This window comes from Elephas maximus, chromosome 12, assembly GCF_024166365.1.
Source record: "Elephas maximus indicus isolate mEleMax1 chromosome 12, mEleMax1 primary haplotype, whole genome shotgun sequence".
Classification (NCBI taxonomy): domain Eukaryota; kingdom Metazoa; phylum Chordata; class Mammalia; order Proboscidea; family Elephantidae; genus Elephas; species Elephas maximus.
This window is the reverse complement of record NC_064830.1, coordinates 47,156,041-47,176,356: the sequence shown is the minus strand read 5'-3', so window position 1 is coordinate 47,176,356 and position 20,316 is coordinate 47,156,041. Positions and strand designations below refer to the sequence as shown.

Here is a 20,316-nt window from a genome sequence, read left to right as displayed (position 1 = left end):
AAATGTCTGCTTAAGAAAAACGCCCAGGCGCGCACACACACCAAGATAGCTTTGCCATGGAAACCACAAAGACACGTCTGGTTCAGACTCCACAGCACATACCACAAATACCAGCCCATCTTCTAGGAGCAGATTCTCTGTATACATGGGGCAAGCCCAGAAAATTAAACAACAGCAATGCTTTCAAACATACAGCTTACTTTACAAGTGCTTTTTAAAAACTACATCTCAACATATATCCGTCTTAACCATTGTTACTAGTTGCATTTGCATATGTGTGTTCTTTTCCTTAAAAAGAATTTCAGGCTTGGGCATCATGGACAAAAACGCAGGACAAGAGGGCACATGGATGTTTTAGGTAACAACTGTAGATCGCACATAGGAATCTAAAGAGGCTTGGACTTCTGGAAAAAGCCACTCTGTCAGCATTTAAAAGAGCCCTGAGCCTGCTAAAGTGAAGGCCTTGAACTACAGAAAGTACAGAAGATGCCAGGAAGCACTCGAGGAGACAGGGGTTTTGAGGAGGGGAAGCAGGAGGATTATAGACCTGGGAGGCCAGGCTTTGTAGGTGGGCACTACAAGCCCGTCAGATGTCTGATGCGGTAAAGGCTTTCTTCTCCCCTGCTGGGCTACAAGCTCCATGAAGACAAAGACAATTCCTAATTTGTTTACCATGTATCTCCAGCACCGAGGACAATGTCTGTAACATGGCAGACATTCAATAAATATTTAATGAATGGATGAAGAGGATTCTTCATAGGTGGGTCTTCGCTTGTGTGCATCTCTGGATCCAATCATCTTTCAGCTGGTATCACAGGTGTGAGCACTGGCTGTTCAGAGTGCTAAGGTAATAACCACATACCGTTCTAACCATGATTTATTTTTGGAAACTATGATTTTCATCTGCTGGTGCTTCATTCTAGGAGGCCTTGCTTCATGAAGACTGCTGTTCTAGTTACTAAAGTTTTACCTATAAAAACACTCAGCATATTCCCACATTTACCTATTTCATATGACTAAGGTGAAAGCCTTCCACACTGACAGAGAGGTTCGTGTATAATAAGAGTTGTACCTCTAAACCCTGAACTCTAGCTAACTTTCACTTCTACCAAATTCCATAGCAATTTTATTGGCTGTAGGCTATCTGTGTAGCCATTTATTCAGTCAGGGAACATGTAGCTCCTACTGTGGGCAGTGGCTGTGTACATACTGCAGAGGTGCCTTGATGTATATAATTCAATCTGCTCCTTCAAAGAGATTACAGTTCCATATGAAAAACCAGGGTCTGGGTCCGTGTACTGACTACTAAGCAGAAGTTCTATTTGCTTATCGTCATCTAAAATTTTCCATTCCCCCCCCCCGCCAAATATGAGAGTAGCTACTAGCATTTTCATTGACATTATTTATCCACAGCTCTGATTTTCTTCTACTACTTCTTCTCTAATCTAAATAGAGAGGTAGATATCTAATAAATCTTGTAATCCATTATATAAAAAAAAAGTAGTCATGGAAATTTCTGAGACCAACAGAAACAGCAGGAAAAGCAAACACTTTCAGATGCAGGTCAGCATCTTCTTAGACTAGATCAGGGGTCGGCAAACTTCTCCTGTAAAGGGCCAAATAGCAAATTTCTTATGCTTTGCAGGCCTTACGGTCTGTTCTAACTACTCACTCTGCCACTGTAGCGTAAAAGCAGTCACAGAAATTAAGTCAAGGAATGGGTGTGGATATGTTCAATAAAACTTTATTTATAAAACTAGGCCTGGAGTAGGAGCTTACCGATCCCTGAGCTAGATAAACAAACTGTTCCCTTCTGTTTCTTTCTGGATATAACAATGACTTCACTTACTTTGCTCTTTTGGCCATTTCATTGCCATCCCATCTGGGGCTGTATGGATAATTCTTCTGGGCCTGGGAGTAAAGTTGTCCACTGTTGGTAAAATGATAGACGGACTGAAATGTGAGAGTTGGCTGGTCTCGAGGGAAAAACAGGGGCAGGTCAACTGCAAAGAAAGAAGAAAGGGAAACAAATTCAGGGTTCAAACACATCTTAAGGTACTTTTCTGGCTAAATCTGAATACAGATTACAAGAGTCTATTTGAATCACGAATTAGTGGTTGAGGTCTAGGTACAAGGTATGGAGAGAGGGACCAAGAAATGCAAGGTGACTTCCCTGACTTCAAGGAGTTTATAACCTAGTCAGAGAGGCAAATCACACATTAATGAAAAATTTAACCAATATGAGGCATGGTGTGTGGATGCTGAAAGAAAGCTATGAAATGGTTACAGAAGTTTAGGGCTGAAGCACCCCTGGGTGCCCCCATCCATCTGAACTTCTCCTATGGAATTTACCTTCTTCAATGCTCCAGAGCAGTTTTACATATACCCACATGCAGATATCTGGGAAATGTCTATTGTGCCATAAACTCTTCAGGGCCAGGCAGTACCTCCCTCACCTATAGTTTGATGGAGGAACCGAGAATGAGCCTGTCCTTGGAAAATGGACTGGAAAGGGGATAAAGAGGGCAAGTCATACTCTTTCTCTATTTTATAGGAAATGGCAAATGGATCACCAGAAAAAAATACAAAAATATTATCATTCTACTTCCAGTCAAGCAGTGAGCTCTGATACTTAGCAGTTTCAGTTTTTTCCATTTGTGTTACCACACACATATCGTATTTCCTTAATCAGTGTGAGCACCTTAATGGAATACAACAGGGACAAATCTGAGCACTACCTATGGCTGTTGTTATAGTACAGGCTGATTCTAATCCTTGCTGTTAACATGTATTACGTGTGTTACTTTCTCATTTTGGGGTTCTTTAATCCGATTTTTAAAAATAAAACAACTTGCTATTTTTAGTTGAAGCAACCATATTAAAAATATAGATTGTTTTAATAGCACATTCTGAAAAGTATATCTGTTTCTGTGAATATTACCATAGCTACTTCTCAGAGAACAGGCACATTCATTTATCAAAAATAATAACAAAAATGTGAATAGTATTTTCTAGCTTTACAGAGTAGTTTTACATACTTCATCTAATTTGATACTTAAAACTCCATGAAACGGCATTATTTTTTTTTTACCATCTCCTTTTAACAGATGAGCAAACTTGAGAGTCCAAGAGGTTTATTAGCTGCACATGTCATAGCTAGGCAGAGGCAAGACTCGAAGTTAGTCCCATGATTCACATCTGAAGCTCCTTCTCTATGCCATATTTCCTCCTGCTCTTGAGGATAATGGTATAAGACGCTCACAACTAACACATTATGTCATAATTGCAATTTAGTAAGCTAAAGTCTCCATTGTGAAGGGTATACAAGGTTCATCTTTTTGGCTATATGAAGCAAATGTATTAAAAAATACATTGTTGTTAGGTGCTGTCGAGTTGACTTTCAATTCATAGTGACCCCGTGTGACAAAGCAGAACTGCTCCATAGTGTTTTCTAGGCTGTAATCGTCAGATCTTTCTCCCATGGAGGTGATGGATGGATTCAAATCGTCAACCTTTCGGTTAACAGCGGAGTGCTTAACCATTGCGTCACCAGGACTCCTTAAAAACAACAACAACAAAAAACCTAGTAGATAGTTATATCTCTATTACCACCTCAGATCTTTCTCCCATGGAGGTGATGGATGCATTCAAACCGTCAGCCTTTCGGTTAATAGCCAAGTGCTTCACCACTGCGTCACAAGGACTCCTTAAAAACAACAATGACAAAAAACCTAGTAGATAGTTATATCTCTATTACCACCTCAGTCGGGGGTGTTGGACTTGGATTAGGCCCTCTAACCACTCAATGTGATATCTTAAAAGAAAAGTTAAGTTCGGTGTGAACTCAAAAATACCAAGAAACAAAAAATGGTCCCAGGGTAGGGCCTCTTAGCCCTCTGAGGATATTTGCCTCTTGCTGATCACTGACTCAGTGCTGTAGGGGGTTTCTACATATGAATCACACTACAGCAACCAAAGAAAAGTGGCAAGATTCCAAATGTCCACTCTTTAGTCACACTTTCCACGTGCCTCAATAAGGCAGTCTCAGTACATGTCTATTTGAGCCCAAACCAGAGATTTAATAACATATAAGAGCAATACAAAAGATAAAAAAGACTAATTCAGATTATAAATAATCCAACTCAGAAAACCATTTTTGAATCACTTCATACACAAAGCATGATCTGTACCATCTTTAGCCAGTTTGAACAAATACTGCTTTCTAAAATTAAATTTATCTTTTTTCTTATTACTCATTCCATTTTCTCTGATTAATTTTGGGAAAGAATGCCTATTCACATATGCTTTAATTTGACTTCAATTATGTTTATATTATGTACAAGTTTCTAAATATAAAATGAGACTCAGATTAACCTCCCAAAGCAATCATCAATAGCAGAAAAGTATTTAACATGCAATCTTCCTTCAAAAAAGCAGTAATTTTAGATAATAGAACTCAATGGCAATAATTTACAAATATAAAGCAAATACAGCCACCATTTAATGTCAAAAGCAATGCAGATAACACCACAGCCTGTGTGTTTTTCAAGCTTTTTGGGCTTTGGAATGCATTACAGTTTTCTCTTGTTATTTTGTTTTGTATAAAATTAGTATTATTGTATTAGTACTTCGATACACTGAAAAAATGATTTTTTTTTCACTTAGTTCTGAACCATCCTCTTTGACCTACTAAGTGACAATTAGCATCAGAAATAATTCAAAATGTGAATACAAATTTATTTACCAAGTGTTATGGATTGAACTGTGTCCCCAAAAATATGTGTATCAATTTGGTTGGGCCATGATTCCCAGAATTGTGTGATTGTCCACCATTTTGTCATCTGATGTGATTTTCCTGTGTGTCGTAAATCCTGCCTCTATGATGTTAATGAGGAGGGATAGGCAGCAGTTGTGTTAGTGAGGCAGGACTCAATCTACAAGACTGGATCGCGTCTTTGGGCAGCCTCTTATGAGATATAAGACAGAGAAACAAGCAGAGAGACGGGGGACCTCATACCACCAAGAAAGTAGTGCTGGGAGCAGAGCCTGTCCTTTGGACTTGGGGTTCCTGCGAGAAAAAGCTCCTAGTCCAGGGGAAGATTGATGACAAGGACATTCCTCTAGAGCCGACAAAGAAAGAAAGCCTCCCCCTGGAGCTGACACCCTGAATTTGGACTTTTAGCCTACTTTACTGTGAGGAAATAAATTTTTCTTTGTTAAAGCCATTCATTTGTGGTATGTCTATTACAGCAGCACTAGATAACCAAGACATCAAGGCAAGTCAGTTCTGATTTTAAAAAAAAAAAGTCACCAAGCTATATACTGATAAGCATCATGACCCCCAAAAGTATTGATTACATGACTACTTCTCCATAGAGAACTGTCTAACAAAGACTAGTTGAAGCCAATATGAAAATCGAATACTTTATTTGTACACACAGTGGCTGGATTCTTAGGGAAGCAGGAACGGTCAGAGTACCTAAAATAAAAATCGGTAATCTACATATTAATTCACATATGTGAAAAGAAAAACACAACTATCTTGCTCAATTTAACTTAAGTGGTATTCTGTCTGTATCAGTCAATAGTCAACAAAAGGATGACTTTTAAAAAAATGTTTTATGCGTAATGGATTGAATTGTGACCCCCATAATACGTGTCAACTTGGCTAGTCCATGATTCCCAGTATTGTGTGATTATTCACCATTTGTCCTCCGATGTGATCTTCCTATGTGTTGTAAATCCTACCACTAAGATGTTAATGAGGAAGGACTCAATCTACAAGATTAGGTATCATGTCTTTTGAGATATGAAAGAGAGAAGCAAGCAGAGAGACAGAGGGACCTCACACAACCAAGAAACAAGAGCCAAGAGAACAGCACATCCTTTGGACCCGGGGTCCCTGTGCTGAGAAGCTCCTTGACCAGGGAAGACTGATGACAAGGACCTTCCCCCAGAGCCAACAGAGAGAGAAAGCCTTCCCCTGGAGCTGGCACCCTGAATTCAGACTTCTAGCTAGCTAGACTGTGAGAGAATAAGTTTCTCTTCATTAAAGCCATCCACTTGTGGTATTTCTGCATAGCAGCACTAGATAACTACGACACATAAGAATGGGTAAAAAATAAAAAATAGTTATAAGAAATACTTTTTATTCTTCTTGCAAGAATGATTAAAATGGTACAAATCAAATCAGTCACACTTAGGAAAAACAAAAAAACTTACACACACACACACACAATGTGCGTTTCTTATCCTAAGAGTTTCTGTCATTTAACTTTTGCTTTAAGTTAGCTCATGGTTCTCTGACACACAGCAAAATAACGACCTTAGGCCTTGAAACAACTGACTTGTTCTGCGGGAACACCCTGGGTCCTAAGCAGTTTGGGCTCATGGATGCAGGTATGTCAAAACTGAACATTTTAACCCTTTGCTCCCTTGGAAACCAACCCAGCTATGGGCTCAGACTTGTATTCCTGGAGCAGAGTTATCCCCTTGTCTTCAATTACTCATTGTCAGTATTATTTTGACAACTGCTTCCTATTTCCTTCTTCCTGTCTCCAGAGACTGAATGCTGGTCAGCTCTCCATCCACGGAAGACATGGTCCTTACTTGTTCAGGAGAATTTCAATAACCATTTCTGACGCATTACTTCTTCAACTGCTTGTTGAAACAAGTCACACCCAAACACTTCTAATTCTGCACAGTGGGGCAGTTCACAGGACTCACCCACAGGCTCAAGCTCACTGGGTAAGGGGGTAGGATTAATGAAGCTTTGCCCAACTTTCTGACCAGGGGGCAGCTGTTCCTTGCCTTGTGTGGGACAGCCTCTGCAGTGTCAGGTTCTGTTGGTCATAGTCTCAAACCTGGTGGGCCTCTCCACGCAAAAACCACACACACAGTTTTGGGAGGGAACTGGATGCACCAATAAACTTTGCTGCTCTTTCTAAATCACGCTGAGGTTCATGTGGACAGACAGTTTTACCTTGCCTAGTATATAAGCTTACTTGCCCCTGCTCTTTTTCACATTAACAAAATTTCATTCAACCCCAAAAAACCCATTGCTGTCCAGTCGATTCTGACTCACAGTGGCCCTATAGGACAGAGTAGAACTGCCGCATGGGGTTTCCAAGGAGTGGCTGATGGATTTGAACTGCTGACCTTTTGCTTAGAGGCTGAGCTCTTAACCACTGCACCGCCAGGGCTCAAAATTTCATTAACATAGTATCTAAAACACAAGATTCTCTAGAAACTCCTTACTTATCTACAAACCTCAACAATGGAAAAATGACCCTGAGCAGACAAAAGGAATGCCACACTATGCATCTGATTCACAGTACAGCCTGTCAGCTACTCACGCTGAACACTTCAGGCATAATTCTAACAAGTTTGATTATATGATATTCCAGGAAAAAAAAAATCTAATTATGGCAAAGTGAGGATAAGGTCCATTAACAGCAAGTAGTGATAACCAACAGTCTGGCACGAAGGAAGGAGAAGGAATAATAAATAAAGGCAGACTTAGGAGGTCATAAAGAATCCCAAGTGTGGGGCCACTGGGAGCTTTCAGGGACAAAAAGCTCTATATGTCTAATGACCCCTCAGGCTACTACCACATAGAATGTGACGTTCGCCCCCAATCTTGGCAGCCATGGCAGACACTGCTGGAGGCCTACCGAAGTGCCATTCTCATTTTTCATGGGCAGAGCCTTCCCTCCCACTGCATGCAGGGTCTGAAAATGCTGGATATTCACTCACTCACTCTCCTGCCCTTCCCTAAAACCAACACATGGAAATGTGACTCAATTCTCCCAATGCAATTCAAGGGGAAGTCAGCTAGGGGTCTTCTGAGAAATATTTCCCTCTCTGAATAAAGACACATGTAAGGAGGAGCCCCCTACTTCATTGTTGCCTTGGATTTTATCATGTGAGTTCTTGAGGCTTACAGCTCTGGCACTCATCTTGTGACCATGAAGGGAAAGTAAAAAAAAAAAAAAAAAAAAAACTACAGAGAAGGCAACCCAGATCCTGATGTCACCAAGCTGCCTAATTCATCATTCCTGGAACTGCCTACCTCTGGATTTATTGTTATGTGGGAACCTCTTTTAATCAAGTCTTCTCATACTTGCAATCAAAGGCATCCAAGGAAATGCTGATTTATTTATTGCAGCTTCTGTTCAAGAAGGCAAGATAATTGTATAATCAATTTCAGAAATATTTCCACCAAGCATTGGTTAAAAAACATTCAAGGCACATAAACAGGAAAATTTTAGTTGTCTGGAAAATTCAGTTGTGTGGGATAGTTCAATCCTTCAAAATGCCAAACAAATGAGGGGTTAACCATAATTGGTTCTCTGGGAGTCACATCATCAAATATTTTCATCATTACTTACAAGTCAGCCATTATTTCATCTCTCTAAACCTTCCAAGCTATATACTCCTCTCCTTTTTCCCTGTGTTCCTGGGTTAGTAGGAAGATGCCCCTGGATTCATTTTGTGGTGGTTGTGGTTATGTTACCATTTTCATTCCTCTTAGGCCTTTCTAGTTCCTCCAGGCCTCATTATGGGGCAGTTTTAACCTCTTGTTGATTTGCTGTAAACTCACCCTCCAATGATGGTTCTATCAGAGGTTGATTCTTCCTAAAAGTAGTTTGCATACATCTCATCCCAAGCTATTTTTCCAAAATATTTACCAACCACCCAAAATTTGGAATTTCAAAATGCCTGCCTGCAAGAAATATAAACTTTTCCAATTCAGAAGTACCTCTATTCAAGGCATTAAAAACCAAATGATGTCTCATTTTATTATCTTTCATTTAAGTGCCCCAAAACCAAATCAAAATAGTTGCCATCGAGTAAATTCTGACTCATGGTGACCCCATGAGTGGCAGAGTAGAACTGTGCTCCATAAGGCTTTCAAGGCTGTGACCTTTTGAAAGCAGATCGCCAGGCCTTTCTCCTGAGGCACCTCTTGGCAGGTTTGAACTGCCAACCATTTGATTAGTGGTTGAGCACCTAACAATTTGTGCCACCAGGGACTCCCATTTAAAACCAAAAAAATCAAACCCACTGCCGTCGAGTCAATTCTGACTCATAGCAACCCTGTAGGACAGAGTAGAACTGCCCCATAGTTTCCAAGAAGTGCCTGGCGGATGTGAACTGCCGACCTTTTGGTTAGTAGCCTTAGCACTTAACCACTACACCACCACGGTTTCCAAGTGATAAGGGGACATTAAATATTAACCAGATTTTGTTAAACTAATTTATCAATACCTAGAAGTCTGCATTCAACTTTTCAATATTTTTTGTGTGATCTGATTATGAAAACAGATTAGGGTTTTAATGTTACCAAACCAAAGCCTGAAACTTCTTGGTTTTTTTTGTAAATGTCAAAAATCCTAATAAGGAGGGAGATAGCATGGTATGGTAGAAAAAGGCACAGTCTTTGGAGTCAGATAAAACTAAGTTCAAATCCTGGCTTCGCCATTTACCAGTGGTGAGACTTTAAGCAATATATTTTACCTTTTTGAATCCTAATTTTCTCACCTGCAAAATGAGGATAATAATTCTTATCTCATAGAGTTTGTCTTAGTTTCCTAACCAAACCAGGTGGCATCGAGTAAACTCTAACTCATGGCAAACACAAGTGTTTCAGAGTAGAACTGTACTCTATAGGGTTTTCAATGCCTGATTTTTCAGAAGTAGATCACCAGGCCTTTCTCTTCTGAGGTGTCTTGAATCACCAACCTTAGGGTTAGCAGTCCGGCGCATTAACGGTTTACATCACCCAGGGACTCCATTAGTTTCCCAGGATGCCATAACAAAATACCACAAAGTGGGTGGCATATAAGGACAGGAATTCATTGCCTCACAGTTCTGGAGATTATAGTCTGCATTCAGGATGTCAGCAGGACCATGTTCTCTCTGAAGTCTCTAGGGGAATATCCCTTCTTGTCTCTCTCAGCTTCTGGTAGTCCCAGACATTCCTTGGCATGTAGATCCATCGTTACATGGCCATCTTTCCTCTGTCTGTGTCTCTCCTCTTTTATAAAAACATCACTTGGATGGGATTAGGACCCACCCTATTGTGGTATGACCTCACGTTAGGTTAAAAGATAACATCTCCAAAGACCCTGTTTTCAAACAAGGTTGTGTTCACTGGTTGGGGAGGCGGAGGTGGGACCACAACATATCTTTTTGGAAGACACAATTCAATCCACAACAAGGTTATTGAAAGGATTAAACAAAAACCCGTTGTGTGCCACTGAGACAATTCAGACTCATAGCGACCCAATGTGACAGAGTAGAACTGCCCCATAGGGTTTCCTAGGCTATAATCTTTACAGAAGCAGACTAACACATCTTTTTTCCACAGAGCAGCTGGTGGGTTTGAACCATTGACCGTTTTCGTTAGTAGCCAAGCACTTAACCATTGCACCACCAGAGCACCTCAAACAAAAATTTAACTAAATAAATGTTAGTTCTCTTCCCCTACCCATGCCCTTCAGTCTTCCTTCCAGCTCTTGCATGCATATGAGGAGATTGAAAATATCATGGCTTGGGTCAGGTGTACCTTAGCCCTCAAAGTGACATCGTTGCTTTTCAACACTTTAAAGAGGTCTTTTGCAGCAGATTTGCCCAGTGCAATACCTTGTTTGATTTCTTGACTGCTGCTTCCATGGGCATTGACTGTGGATACGAATGAAATGAAATCTTTGACAACTTCAATATTTTCTCCATTAATCATGATGCTGCTTATTGGTCCAGTTGTGAGGATTTTTATTTTACGTTGAGGTATACCCCATACTGAAGGCTATGGCCTTTGATCTTCATCAGTAAGTGCTTCAAGTCCTCTTCACTTTCAGCAAGCAAGGTTGTGTCATCTGTATAACACATGTTGTTAATGAGTCTTTCTCCAATCCTGATGCTGCATTCTTCTTCATGTAGTCCAGCTTCTTGGATTATGTGCTCAGCATACAGATTGAATAAGTATGGTGAAAGGATACAAACCTGACACACACCTTTCCTGACTTTAAACCACGCAGTATCCCCTTATTCTATTCAAACGACTGCCTCTTGATCTATGTACAGGTTCCTTATGAGCACAATTAAGTATTCTTGAATTCCCATTCTTCTCAGTGTTGTCCATAATTTGTTATGACACACACAGTCGAATGCCTTTGTGTAGTCAATAAAACACAGGCAAACTTCTTTCTGGTATTCTCTGCTTTCAGCCAAGATTCATGTGACATCAGCAATGATATCCCTTGTTCCAATGTTAGTCCTCTTCTGAATCTGGCTGGAATTTCTGGAAGTTCCCTGTCAATGTACTCCTACAACAGTACATTGTATGATCTTCGGCAAAATTCTACTTGCATGTGATATTAATGATAAAACCAAAACCCAAACCTAGTGCCATTGAGTCGATTCCAACTCGTAGCGACCCTATAGGACAGAGTAGAACTGCCCCATAGAGTTTCCAAGGAGCACCTGGTGGATTCGAACTGCCGACCCTTTGGTTAGCAGCCATAGCACTTAACCACTACGCCACCAGGGTTTCCGATATTAATGACACTGTCCAATAATTTTCTAATTCTGTTGGATCACCTTTCTTTGGAATGGGCACAAGTATGGATCTCTTCCAGTTGGTTGGCCAGGTGTTCCAAATTTCTTGGTACAGATAAGTGAGCACCTCCAGTGCTGCCATCTGTTTGCTGAGACATCTCAATTGGTATTCTGTCAATTCCTGGAGTCCTGTTTTTCACCAACGCCTTCAGAGCACCTTAGACTTCTTCCTTCAATACTATCAGTTCTTGATCATTTGCTGCCTCCTGAAACGGCTGAATGTTGACCAATTCTTTTTGGTATAGTGCCTCTGTGTATTCCTTCCATCTTCTTTTGATGCTTCCTGTGTCATTCAATATTTTGTCCACAGAATCTTCCAAAATTGAAACTCGAGGCTTGCATTTTTTCTTCAGTTCTTTCAGCTTGAAAAATGCTGATTATGTTCTTCTCTTTAGGTTTTCTAACTCCATGTCTTTTTTAATAATAAATAAATACTTTAATACTTTATAATATATTATAATACTTTGTCTTCTCAAGCTGCCCTCTCATATCTTCTGTTCAGCTCTTTTACTTCATCATTTCTTCCATCGGCTTTAGCTATTCTATGTTCAAAAACAAATTTCAGAGTCTCTTCTGACATCCATTTTAGTCTCTTCGTTCTTTCCTGTCTTTTTAATAATGTTTTTCTTTCTTCATGTATTATGTTCTTGATGTCATCCCACAACTTCGTTAATTGATCATTAGTGCTCAATGTGTCAAATCTACTCTTGAGATGGTCTCCAAATCTACAAGGTCATATTTTGGCTCTTGGGGACTTGTTTTAATTTTCTTCAGCTTCAACTTGAACTTGCATATGAGCAACTGATAGTCTGTTCCACAATTGGCCCCTAGCCTTGTTGTGACTGATGATATTGAGCTTCTCTATTGTCTCTCTCCACAGATATAGTAAATTTGATTCCTGTGTATTCTATCTGGTGAGGTCCATGTGTACAGTCACTGTTTATGTTGTTGAAAAAAAGCAGTTGCAATGAATAAGTCATTGGTCTTGCAAAATTCTATCATGATACCTTTTGTGTGGTTTCTATCACCAAGGTCATATTTTCCAACTACTGATTCTTCTTCGTTTCCAAATTTTGCATTTCAATCGCTAGTAATCATCAATGCATCTTGATCAATTTCAGACTGTAGAAGTTGGTAAAAATCTTCATGTTCCTCAACTTTGGTGTTAGTGGTTGGTGCATAAATTTGAATAACAGTCGTATTAATTGCCTTCCTTGTAGGTGTAGGAAACCCTGGTGGTGCAGTGGCTAAGGGCTACAGCTGCTAAACAAAAGGTTGGCAGTTCAAATCTACCAGGCGCTCGTTGGAAACTCTATGGGGCAATTCTACTCTGTCCTATAGGGTTGCTATTAGTAGGAATCAACTTGACGGCAATGGCTTTAATGGGTTTGTAGGTGTATGCACATTATCCTATCACTGAGAGCGTTGTACTTCAGAATAGATCTTGAAATGTTCTTTTTGACAATGAACACAATGCCATTCCTCTTCAATTTGCCAATTTCTGATTATATTGATTACAACTTTATTTTCCCTTCAGTTATATTGACTTGTGATTCCATTGTGTTTATATTCCCTCCTCCCGCCCCACCCGCCATGCTGCAGCATACAAACAGCAAAGTTTTTGGTTTGTTTGATAAAAGTTTACTGCCATGCTACTGAAGCCATATAAACTATCTTGAAGGCTTGGAGTTGTTTATTGCTTATGGTAAAATCTGCCTGATTTCTTACAGGCAAAGTCTGGAAACTTTATTATATAGTTGTTTACATACTTGTAAGTCTATCCTTTAAAGACATGTACTGAAACAAATGTTCTGTTTGTTTCGGAAGCATCTTCCTGTACTCTACTATAAAGTTGGAATTAGATACAGAGAATGTTTTAACAGTTAAAAAAATTATTATACTTAATGGGCTTTCACAAACACCTCCTACCCGAGGGCCCACACCCCCTAACTGTCCAGCTGTTAAGAGTTGATGTCTCCACGGCTACTGGGGTGTGACAAGCAATTTAACTCCTGACTAGGAACTTAGTTTATTTCTGTTTCCTTTCCCTGGCCAGCTCCTTTTTCCTTGGACATTTCTCACCAAGGCCAATTCTAATGCAACCTCTTCTTTCTTGCCTCTTTCTTTCATCTACTTCATTCTACATGTGTCTGAGCTTCTGAGGAGCAAGACTGGGCTGACTGTGCATCCCTTGACCAGAGCAGGGTGGGGTACTCCACTACAGTGAATGGGTGCAACGTGAGCTCTGGGATACTTTCCTCAGGGACAGTTCAGAGACTGTTTCTTCTTGTTGTTTGTTGTTGTTTGGCTGGTTTCTTCCAGGTTTATATCTGTTCTGGAAAGTTGAATTTATAGGATATCTGGCCTTTGCTCACATTTTGTTTTGCATTTACTTTTGAAGCACGTTATAGACAGAAATTAATCATGGCAACATCCAATAAGACATTCATAGAAAACTCTAAGAAGAATCTCAGTATGAAAAGGATGTCATAGTGTTGGCCAGTGAAGAGCCAAGGTTCTCTCACTCTGTCCACATAAGCAAACCCAGACTAAATCAGCTATGTTCCTCCGTCCCCCTCAAGGAGATCACAGGATCTCAGCTGGAAATGACCATCAACATCACCATGGAGTTTGACATTGCAGATGCATAGGTCCCATTCCCGACCTCTAATTTCTGAAAATGCACCTCAAGTGCTTCTGATAGGCCTCCCCAGGTAGGAATCACTGCAAAGGACTCTGAGCTCCTTAAGGGCAAACAAAACAAACCAAAGCCCAAACCAAACCATTGCTGTCAAACTGGCTTCAACTCACGGTGATCCCATGTGTGTCAAAGTAGAACTCTGTTCCACGGGGCTTTCGATGGCTGATTTTTTGGAAGTAAACTGCCAGGTCCTTCTTCTGAGGTGCCTCTGGATAGAACTGAGGATCCTCACTTTCTGGAGCTGGACCATCTGCTGACTTTTGTGTTGCCTGCCTTGCTACACTGTCTGGTTTCTGTGTCCTCTGGATATGTTTCCCACTTGGTTCTGGCCCCTTGCTGCTCCAACACTTTTATTTCAGGCTTGGCTCCTTATTAGTCCCTTCAGCCTACTATTGCTCCCAACTCTGTGGCACAGTTCAAGTCCCCCCCTTCTTCCCAGAATTCTTCCTTGCCTGCTCTGTCACTTGGCACTTTCTCCCAGTTGGATTGCTAACAAGCGCTTGCCTTTATTTTATTTCCTCCACATGGGTAGCACTGGGCTGGACACACAGTGGGTAGCCAACACATATTTAGTGATGGAGAGAGGCACACATCATAAAAGTTTGGAAATGCTGACTGCTCTTGACATGTAAAAAAGGAGAAAAATAAACATGCTTTCATTTGATGCAGAAAGAAATCTAGCAAGAGCAAACACCATAAACAGCATTTTGTACTGTTTTAACTTCTATCTTTAAAAAGAATTTAGTCACAATAAATAAACTCCTGCCCTGGGAAAACTAAAAAAGAAATCTGGCTAAATTAGGGAAGATCTTGATTAAAAGAATCCTTAAATAAATTAAAATATATTTAAATGCAAACTCCTTGGCACTTAAAAACTGGGCAAAGTCTTTAAAGAGTCACAAGCTTTTAATTTCAAAAATTGATGGACAATGTGCCAGATGTGGCAAATGAGAAGGAAAAGGACAAGTGAATCATCTCTGGTTAGAGTAGGGGATTGACACTGAAAATTACAGACTGGTCAGTTTACATTCCAGTCTCCAAAAATTAAGAGCAAACCAGTCAGGTACAGATTTGCAAATATTGTGATTACCTCAATGCAAAGGATGACTAACATGGATTTATGAAGAAAAAAAAAATTCCTCAAACTCATCTTGGGTGAAGGAAAAGACAACATAACAATAAAAGGGGAAGTCAGCACAACTTGAACAAAGCAAAGGCATAGAGGTTTCCTAGACACATCCAAACACCTTAAGGAACTGAGTTGCTGGGGCTGGGGCTGGGGATCGTGGTCTCAGAAGACATCTAGGTCAATTGGCATGACACAGTTCATAAAGAAAATGCTCTACATCCCACTTTGGTGAGTAGCGTCTAGGGTCTTAAAAGCTTGAGTGGCCATCCAAGATATATCCATTGGTCCTATCCCATCTGAAGCAAAGGAGAATGAAGAAAACCAAAGATACAAGGAAAATATTAGCCCAAAGGACTAAAGGACCACACAAACCAGAGCATCTACCAGCCTGAGCCCAGAAGAACTAGATGGTGCTCGGCTACCACGACCTATCACTCTGACAGGGATCACAACAGAGATTCCTGGACAGATCAGGAGAAAAATGTAGAACAGAATTGAAATTCACAAAAAAGACCAGACTTACTGGTCTGACAGAGACTGAAGGAATCCCCGAGATTATGGCCTCCAGACACTCTGTTAACTCAAAACTGAAACCACTGCCAAAGCCCACTCTTTAGACAAAGATTAGACAGGCCTATAAAAGAAACAATAACACATGTGAGAAACATGCTTCTTAGTTCAATCAAATATATGAGAACAAATGGGCAACTCCTGTGCAAAACCAAGGTAAGAAGGCAGGAAGAGAAAGGAACTGGACAAATGGACACAGGGAACCCAAGGTGGAAAGGGGAAGGGTCTGTCACATTGTGGGGATTGCAACCAACATCACAAAACAATATGTGTATAAATATTTGAATGAGAAATTACCTTGATCTGTAAACTTTCACCTAAAACACACACACACACACACACACAATTGCTCAAACTAATCTAGTTTTTTTTTTTTTAAGGATCTACTTATCCGCTTTATATACTAGAAAAACAACAACAACAACAACATGTATGCAATTTGACAAACATTTCCCAAGCATCTACTATGTGCCAGACTCTAGGGAAGTGAAGCTAAGTAAGGCCCAGTGCTTGTGTATGCTGAGCCTTCACTGTTCCTGGGGAGGGAGACGATGGTAAGGGCCATCACAGAGGCACTAACCACCAGGGTCATGCCATACACTCCATCTAAGGGCTTCTAAGGCTTACTAGATGAGGTGGTTTTGAGGAGGGCCTTGAAAGATGACTAAGATATTGATGGCAATTGCAATAAAAGGGTTACAACTGGGAAGGGAGGGAGAAAGGCAAGAAAATTCTAAGCAGAAGGAACAGTATTGAGCAGGGATAGAATGCTGGTACAGAGAGGCTCTGGGTAAAGATGTCAAACTATGGAGAGTTCTGAACACAAAGCAAAGGGGTGTGGACACTGTTCTGTGAGCAATGTCACCCCTAAACATTTCTAGGGGCACTATCCGACACCATGATTCCAGTGGGGCAGAAATTTTCCTATAATGTAAATCCTGTCAGCACAGTATAAATCCAGATTAGAGAATCCATAAAACTGGAGTAACTCTATTCTTTAGGGCTGAAAATAAAGCAGGTAAAGCAAACAGTACAGTGTCTGGCATAAGAAAAGTTCTCAATAAATAAAGGTTGGAACCTAAAGGAATGCAAGAACAGGGCAGTATAGTGGAAAGAATATGGTCTTAGGAATCTGACAGATCTGGGCTTGATTCCTATTCTGCTAGTTACTACAGGCGTGACCGCAGGCAACTTTAAACTGAAGTCCTCAAGCCGAAGTTGTCTCATCTTTAGAACTGGATAATACCTACCCTGCAAGGTTGTTGGGTGGTTTATAAGACATAATGCATATATGTAGACTACTTGGCACATAGCAGGTATTCAAAAGTGGGACCTATTATTAGTCACTTTTCTCTTAGAAGCAATTAAAAAAAAACACCCAAAACCTGAGTCTATATAATTTCCTTTTCCAACCAGACTCCCAGCTGAAGATATACAACCCAAAGATTAAAAGTAGCCATGAGTTTTCAATGAAGCGCCCAACTTAGTCTTGTCCACCTTTTTATTTGAGGCAAATGTGGGAGTCTGGAGGAACTCTTCACTTTTAATTCTACAATCTTCTTCCTCCATATAAAAATATCATAGCTCTGGAGACTCTAAACTCCAATGGGGTCCTGCAGCAAAGTTTGACCACAGACGAGAAAACATATGACTAGAGAGGAAGCCTCATGAAAACCTGATCGGTTTTCTTTCGTGCTTTGATAATGTAATATCCTCCCCATTCTCATAGCTGTTTCATTGAAGGCGAAGGCTTTTTCTTTTTTTGGAGAACTACTTGAGAGTGGTTTTGTTCTTTGCAAAGAGAAGACTGGAAATATAATCAACTTTTGTATGTTTAAGGATTGCCCATTTGATCTGTGAATTATCTAGTTTTTGTTTTGTTATTTTGATTTTTTTGGCCAGCTCCTTAGCTATTGTTATTCTGCAAGAATGGGAAGGGGTACAATGGAGGGAACAGAAATTAATGTTCTTCCTTAATAGCAATTCCAATTAGAAATTTCATTTGAGATAAAGGTACGATTGCTGTCTAAAATTATGTGCTCAAACTGTCACATTATTCTCATATCGAACTCACTCAAATTAAAGAGATTAAACTATATAAACCTGAAATGAGCATGCTGAGGCAAGCCCCTGATTTAAACGGGTTGCTTGGCTTGTTCATCCAAAATTAAAGGAACAGGATCATTTTCAAGTCAAGGTGTTGGCACAGTGTTAAGAGAGGCATATTCACACCCAGTAAACCATTCCTGATGGTTAAGCTTTCCAGATAGCCAAGGGTTTATTCTTGGAAGCTCTTTTTTTTTTTTTCTTTTTGACTGTTTGTGATAGAAATCTTTCTAAAATAGACTTCACATTTACTTCTCCCTTATCCCTTTCCAAATGACTCAAAGTCAGAATTATGAATATCAACTCTTACAGTGATAACTATAGACTATATGGAGTCCCTGGGTGGTGCTAACACCTAAGAGGTGGACTACTAACTGAAAGGCTGGCATTTGGAACCCACCCAGAAGCACTTCAGAAGACAGGTGTGGTGATCTGTTCTGATAGGTCACGGCTTTGAAAACCCTATGGAGCAGTTCTACTCTGCACACGTGAGGGGAGACCAAATCGATTCAACAGTAACCTAACAACAACAATAACAACACAGACTATATAGTTACATAGCTATGACCTAAAGGCCTAATGAGGCATGCCAATCTCTAAACTAAGGTTCTGCTTTCTGTACCCTGGTTCTCTCCATCCCTATCTCTTGATCCCAGGCTATGAGGTTATCCCCTGAGAATTCTTACAATGGTTAGTATGCTACGTGCCAACAACCTTCTCTAGGTAGTTAAGCTTCTAGGGACTTGGAAACTAGCTCACTAAGCTTTTAGACGTATAAGAAGTGCTGCCTTGGAGGGCTCCCTATGAGCAAAACATACAGACTCTGTGATACCTCTTTAGTCTACTCCCTTCCTCTTGGCTGTGTTTTTGATTTGTGTGCTTACAGGACATAGCTGAGCTGTAGATATGTGAGATATTTATTTTAAAAAATCTTCATGTCTTGTCATAACAAATGATACACTCATTAAACCACAGTTCATAAAGAGACCTTGGCAATCATCTATCCATTTTACAAAGAGGAGACTGAGGTCCAGAGCAACGAACTAGTTCAGTGGCCACACACACAACCCTTGGGGTCTTGGCCCCAAGTCCAGTGAGCTACATTGTACCATGCCACTTGTAACACAGTAAATCTCCAGGCAGGAATGAAATAGCCTCCATGAAAACAGCGGCTTTTTAAAGTATGACTTTGAGTTTTTCATTAACACAAATCTGAAGAAAAATCTCTTAGTATACACAACAGTCAGGAACAAACAAGAAAGCTAAGAAAAAGGAAGAAAATCAACACCTATTGAACACCTACAATGTGCTGGGTGCTTTCTGCCATACGATTCCCCCCCGGACCCCCCCCCCTTTTTTTTTTTTTTTTACAAGCAAGCCAGAGAACTTGCTTAAAGCTGTGAGGAAGAGCTGAGGTCCGGATTAGACCCTGGCCACATATGACTCCAAAACCCATGCTCTTTCCACCACAAGTGCTACATTAGCTGTACTGCTTGTTTCTGACATTCTGGAAGGAGCCTCTACTCAGGGGCATTTTTTTTTTTTTTTTTTTTTAGCATCTTAGGCAGGGGTTGCTACAGGCAAGCAAGTTCTCTGGTTGTTGATAAAGAAAGCTCACAGCAGTCTGAGACTGACATGTACAGTCATAGCAGACAGTGAGAAGGAATATGATGTGTTTGTTTTTCAGTCCAAGTTAAGCTCAAGGGTACAATGATTTCAGACTTCTAAGAATTTTTATTTTTGATGTTTCAATTTCCTTGTGCTTTTCCTTTTGATTGGAAAAACATTTTATAGTTGTTTCTATGGGGTTTTAATGGCATCTCACATGCTCCTCACTTCTGTTCTTCTCCCATGGATTCTATAATGCTGTATTTATCTGCTGCTCTCCTTCCTTTTAAAAATTTTCACTGCCTCCGTTTCTCCATCTGCTTAACATCCCCATCACTCCCAAAGCTCAGCTGATGGACTTTTTAATCCTGAAAGCTTGGTCCTCAGATCTACTTTATTAGAAAGTCACACTTATCAATACCCTCTGATGACTTCAAAATCTCGATATCCTCCCCTAACTGCTCACCTGTGCAGCAGTCTGATAATACCTGTTCACCTGTCAGCCTGGTAATTAAATTAATACCAGAGGGCTGGTTAATCTCAAAATATAAGCTTTGGGGCTGGGGGCAACACATTTACT

The 20,316-nt window shown here is 40.3% G+C and overlaps 1 protein-coding gene across 2 annotated transcripts in view; it reads right to left on the bottom strand.

Moving 5' to 3' along the window:
• Positions 1 to 20,316, bottom strand: part of BABAM2 (BRISC and BRCA1 A complex member 2) — a 685,697-nt gene that overhangs the window by 44,664 nt on the left and 620,717 nt on the right. For both annotated transcript variants that reach the window (XM_049904727.1, XM_049904724.1), the window contains one exon: positions 1,850 to 2,003. In XM_049904727.1, coding sequence (XP_049760684.1) covers positions 1,850 to 2,003 — 154 coding nt within the window. The remainder of the gene's footprint in view (positions 1 to 1,849; positions 2,004 to 20,316) is intronic.